The 5361-nt window shown below is 39.1% G+C and overlaps 1 protein-coding gene across 2 annotated transcripts; it reads right to left on the reverse strand.

The window, feature by feature from the left end:
- Positions 1 to 238: 238 nt before the first annotated feature.
- Positions 239 to 5031, reverse strand: LOC104119100 (GDP-L-galactose phosphorylase 2-like). 2 transcript variants are annotated; one of them, XM_009630509.4, is made up of 5 exons: positions 4364 to 5031; positions 3359 to 3783; positions 3095 to 3280; positions 2744 to 3010; positions 239 to 835 (listed from the first exon to the last, which is right to left on the reverse strand). In XM_009630509.4, exons 1-5 carry the CDS (start codon positions 4476 to 4478, stop codon positions 503 to 505), a joined length of 1326 nt encoding a protein of 441 aa, XP_009628804.1. In that variant the 5' UTR covers positions 4479 to 5031; the 3' UTR covers positions 239 to 502. The 2 variants fall into 2 exon arrangements, with proteins under 2 accessions (XP_009628804.1, XP_070051312.1); XM_070195211.1 differs by having other exon boundaries at positions 3359 to 3666; positions 4364 to 4973.
- Between the last annotated feature and the right edge of the window lie 330 nt (positions 5032 to 5361).

Here is a 5361-nt window from a genome sequence, read left to right on the forward strand (position 1 = left end):
CTCGACTAGCTGAAGAAGGGGCTCTGCTCTAGCCATTCCAGGAAGAAAATAAATCCCATGGACTTCATTTCAACGATGTAGATGAGGGCATCCTTGGGAATTTCAACTGCAAGTTCTTTCGACTAATTACTCCGAAGACACTATGTCTCACTCTAATGGAGATTGGAGAAACATAGTTTAAAACCTACTCTAAGAAAATAATTTAATCCACATAAAATCTAGAAACACAATTAAGCTGTAACAAGAACTGGGGCAAGTGGTGTTATTAATCAGTTAATCACCAACAAAAAAGTACTGTAGTATTTATTAAACAACCCAGCCAAAGGCTAGAGCTCGCAGGCATTAAAAACAAAGCATATGTACAAAACACTATTTGGGGATTACCAACTCCCAACTGCTACAACAATACGCATTGAACAAGACGTGCAAAAAGTAGCACACAAAAATACTAGATACTTCAACCTTTATTAAATCCTGCAAGAGCGGGCAGGCCACAACTTCCTCAGTGTAATACCAAACAATCTTGAGGCATATGTGAGGCAACTTGAGGACCAGGAGAATCTGGAATTTCCTTCTCTGGTTCTGGATTGATGCTTTTATCCCCCGCTTCTTGCAAATCAGCTGCTTCAGAAATATAACCCTTCACCTCTTCAAATCTCTCCTCCGATAAAGAAACTTCAGAAAGAAGTTTCCATGCATATTCCTCTGATGCATCATTGTAATCTTTTCTTCGCTTAAGCACCATATGTCCACTAATTTCCCACACAGCAGGGTTCACCTGAGTGTCGAGGAGCTCCTGGTCTACAACTCCAAGTGCTTGCTTCTCTGCATAATACTAAGCAATCATCCCAGAAAAAGGTGAAGTAAGCTTCTTTAACCATCAGAGAGAGATTTTAAAGCACAAGTCCCAAAAATTTCTATTTTCAAGATGAAATCATGTGTTCATGCACCCCTGCTATTATACTATAACTCAAACTCGGTTTTAAAACCAGCTAAAAGTTGAATGTTTCAAGTTCCCCTGCAACTTAATTGACAAGTAATGCTAAAAGATCACAAGTGTAACTAATTGCTTTTATTTTTGCTATGATAATGGTGAAGAAACTTCTTTCTTTTCATTGCAGTTGTTGACACACACCAAGAATTAATGGGAAAAATAATGTCATATGCGTGAAGGATATAAAGATAACTTCTACTTGCATCTGATAGGAATGCGGATTCTAGTGGAAACATCCATATCTCCAGTGGTGCACCTTGAGGCAATGCTTGGCTCTTTGCCTAACCAGGTTGACCGATGTCCAACAATGTGTACACCTTGTTTCATATGGAGCTTGTTGTTTGTGTTTTTAGCTGAGGTTTTTGCCTTCTAGTGCTTATAGGATGTGTGGCATTTGGGAGGTTTTTTTCTTTTTTTTTTGCCCTTGAAATTTCTAACTAGTGAGGGGGTAATTTAGTCATCCTAAGCCTATCTGATTTGTTTGCTTAGTTAAAAAATTAAAAGAAAAGAGCAAACTAATCAGCATGCCCTTGTCTGCAAACCCTCTATCTGTCATCTCTATGATCCGGTTGCAGGTGATTTAGTCAACGTGAATACAAGGTTTGACTCAGATAAACCAAGTTCTTAAATAATCTCATCTAGGTTATGTAATTTTACCAACTAGAAAGCAACAAGAGAGGACCAAAAAATAGGGATTTAATCTGGGATTGTCCAGACACATTTTCTTGAAGAAATCAAGTAATAAATGTGACTCATTCTCCACGTCTCATGCAAGCCACCTTGGTGCTTGTGGAAATGGCTTCTCCTCAAGAGAACCCAAGTGAATTCAACAGGAACCCAATAAATTGGCATGGACTATTTAATCTGACTAGCTTAATCTGATGATCATATTTAAAAGAGCAAAACTTACCTATGAAACCCTTGTATCTAAAGCCTCTATCTATCTCCTCTCTCCCTCTTGTCGCTCTCTTTCAATTGTAGCTGCTGCTTTGGCAACACCAATAGCTGGTGCCCAGATATGTTGTCTATCCATTCACTGCTTTTTGTTGCTCCGTTTCCTCTCTATTGATGTTACTTTTCTCTGTTCCTACCTTTTTCCTAATTTTAAATCATTTATTCTGTTAATTCACTAGAAAATGAGTCCTTAAAAGGCATTGGAATTGCAGCATGAGGCGTGCACCTTATCTTGCCTCTCTTGCACTTTTGGATTTTACCCGTTGACTTCGCCCCTTCCACCGCTGCTTCCCATCACCCCTGTGTTCCACCCGATCCTAGTCCCAAACCACCGCCCAAACTTCAAACCCACAACTACTTGATGAACCACACATGCAATAAAGTTGCACCAATCCCATAACAAGTATGTGAGGTATCACTAACAATCCCCTCATTACAACCCCTTCAGACGTCATTATAGTTCCGTGATATTATAATCCGACTTTATCCTATTTCCAATTCCTAGCCCATAGAAATTCGTCAACTAAAATTGACTTCCTACATATGTTCACTTTGATTTGCAATCAACAGGTATTAACTGATTAGTTTTTCAACTTCACCTATGAATTCTTCAGTTGCATCTTAATTGATATTTTGGAATTTCTCAAAAAATCTGATAAGTATTTCTTTTATCGAACAAGTATTCATAAAAGCTTCTCAATGGCAGAGTATGACAAATTCCAAGACCGTACTGGTGAATCTAAGAGAAGCGCTATAGCAACAGACCACGAATTTAACGATGGGAGATTTATTTACCTGAGGAAACAGAAAAATCTTCTTTCCAGACTGAGCAATGAGAATGTTGAAAGGGATGTACTTGTTCTGAAGGGAGACGCAGGAATTGACAACAGCATCAGACAAATCACGCACTGTACTTCCATTTCCACCCTCAAAAGCAAAACCTCGTACAGGGTAATTTAATAACTTGGAAACAATCACTCCAGTGTCACCCAGCCCCTTCCTTATCAGTATCTTCCGCATTGGTGCTTTCTCAACTGGAAATGGCACTGACAAGTAATAGGCCTGTCATGAACGGCAATAAGAGAACATCATATAGAGAGTTAGGTCATGCTAAACAAATAATTGGGAATTTGGTTAACCTATTACCTGGAAGTGGAGGTGGTTTATGGTGGCGAAGGCGCCCAAACTGTTATAACCTACCCTAAAGAAGGGATCTGCCAGTTCTCTGGCGAAATGGAGAGCAGCCGTGAAACTATCACGATCGATTCTCTGAGGTAAGTAATCAAGAACTCGAGGTATCAAAAGCACATGGCCATACTCGATTGGGCTCACCTGAAAAACAAGATTTCATAAGCCAAAATGCATCTGATCATAACTATCAGAAAAGCACCAAAGTTACAGTTTCCTTACATTGATAGCAACAATACTAGGTGAAATACCAGCATCAACTCCCACGCCCGAAAAGTAATGGGCCTTGTAGTCAGTAGTTGGCTCAAACCTGAAAAGCACTTCGTCCTGGCCCACTTTGGTAAAATTGAATTTGTTCTCGTCAAAGGGCTGAAGAACCTGATCGATGCGAAACTCTGTTGGGCGCTTCTTTAGGTGGCGCCCCTCATTCAGCTGTGCAATAAAACCACATCTCCCAGGAATGACTTTCGTCTCACAGGTTGTAACATCATATCGAAACAGTCCCTGGCTCATCCGCTCTTCCCATAGGCCTAACAGCAAATCGTTCAAAAAGGATATCTGACAATCCTCCCCAGGCAAGGTATCAATATCATTTTCAATTGGCTCATTGTCATCATTCTTGAATGCATATAGAGGAAGCCTGGAAGCTGAAATCAAGAAAGAGATTAATCAACATACATAACACTGCAAGCGATTACAATTAAAACGCATTTTTAACACTTTTAACATACCAAAATGTATCCTCTAGGGAACAAGATCCAAATAATTTATTACTAATAAATAAAATCATCACAGGCACTGAGTTCACTTTTGCCTTCCTAAGAAAACACAAGATATTTGCTTAAGTCTGCATTAAGGAATTTGCAAAGTGGATACTTTTGCCTCATACTTTCAAGTTTCAACTAAGATACACACGAGGTTATATCAGCAGTAAGCAACACTAAAGCCACAAATGGTGGACTACAACTTCACCATTTTAAAAGCTAAATTTAGCAGAATAGCAAAAACACTAACATTTTCCTTAGATTGTCTGCTCAATTCTAACTTAAAACTACCATCTTTTGTATACCAACATAAAAATATTAAACAAAAAGCAGGCCTTAAACCAAACATTGAGGAAAAAGGCCTCCAACTTCTGTTGCCCAAAATTTAGACGAGCTGAGCACCAAGAAATTGATAATCACAACAACTTATTAAGATGGAGAAATTTAAGAATAGAAGACAAACCAGGCAAGCAGCATTTTCCAAGGCAATTGCGGCCACAACCCACTACGTTGTTGCTTTCAGGAACATCCTCTTGGTAATTGGAAACTAGGGTCGGCACCCTTTTAATAGTCAGCATCCCCTCCTATTATTCTTGGATGGATGATCAAAAATATAAATATTTTCTCGTATGCTATTCGTAATACACACCAATATCTAAGTCCGTATGTGCGCTTTACAAATACGAAAAGTTAGGAGAGCGGAAGAAGGGGACCGCCGCCGGCGAGGAAGAGGAGATCGGAGGGGCAACCGCCTTCAGAAGGAGAGGCACCCCTACCGCCGTGAGGGGAAGGGATCCGGTGCTTGTCGTCCACCAGAAGACTTGGATTGTCAACGGTCAACACTTTCCGGCGATGATCAATTGTGAGAATAAAAGCGAAAGATCCGAGAAGAGCCGTGATTAAATTTTGTAAGATCAACGAATGATTAGCGGGGAAAATCCTCCTTCATTGTTTTTTGGGAAGATCAAATTGGAATTATGCAAAAATTGAATTGAATTGAATGATAATAAAAAGATTAAAGGGGGGTGCTCCGGTGCTTTCTCTCCTTCGCCGCTTTTGAGTTATCGTCTCTCTCTCTCTCTCTCTCTCTGGTATAGTGGTTGGTCGTCAGTTTGAACGTTTGACTTACTTGAATTCATGTTCTTATTAAAATGGCTGCTTTCCCAATTTAATGCAATTTACACTTTGGATCATGGCTAGGGGCCCGATACTATTTTAATGCTGTTGGACAAAAAATATACATAAATAAAGAGAAAATAAGATAGAATCGTGAAGAATTTTGGTGGAATCAAAAACGAATATATGTCTAGATACATTTTTAAGGACATATTATATAATTTTTTTTGTATATATATTGTCATTTTTAGGATGAAGAAGATGTTTGAAGAATGGAGGTGAGAATGGAGGTGAAGTATGATGATTTTATTGTACAAGAATAAGGGTGACATAAAAAATTGTAAT

This window comes from Nicotiana tomentosiformis, chromosome 2, assembly GCF_000390325.3.
Source record: "Nicotiana tomentosiformis chromosome 2, ASM39032v3, whole genome shotgun sequence".
Lineage (NCBI taxonomy): Eukaryota > Viridiplantae > Streptophyta > Magnoliopsida > Solanales > Solanaceae > Nicotiana > Nicotiana tomentosiformis.

What these genes read in the sequence shown, in the direction of transcription:
- LOC104119100 (XM_009630509.4), bottom strand. Translation starts at nt 4,478, where the DNA reads ATGCTGACTATTAAAAGGGTGCCGACCCTAGTTTCCAATTACCAAGAG. An exon ending in TGGAAAATGCTGCTTGCCTG is followed by an intron (nt 3,784 to 4,363) that starts GTTTGTCTTCTA and finishes TCTTGATTTCAG; the next exon opens with CTTCCAGGCTTCCTCTATAT. An exon ending in CTAGTATTGTTGCTATCAAT is followed by an intron (nt 3,281 to 3,358) that starts GTAAGGAAACTG and finishes CTTGTTTTTCAG; the next exon opens with GTGAGCCCAATCGAGTATGG.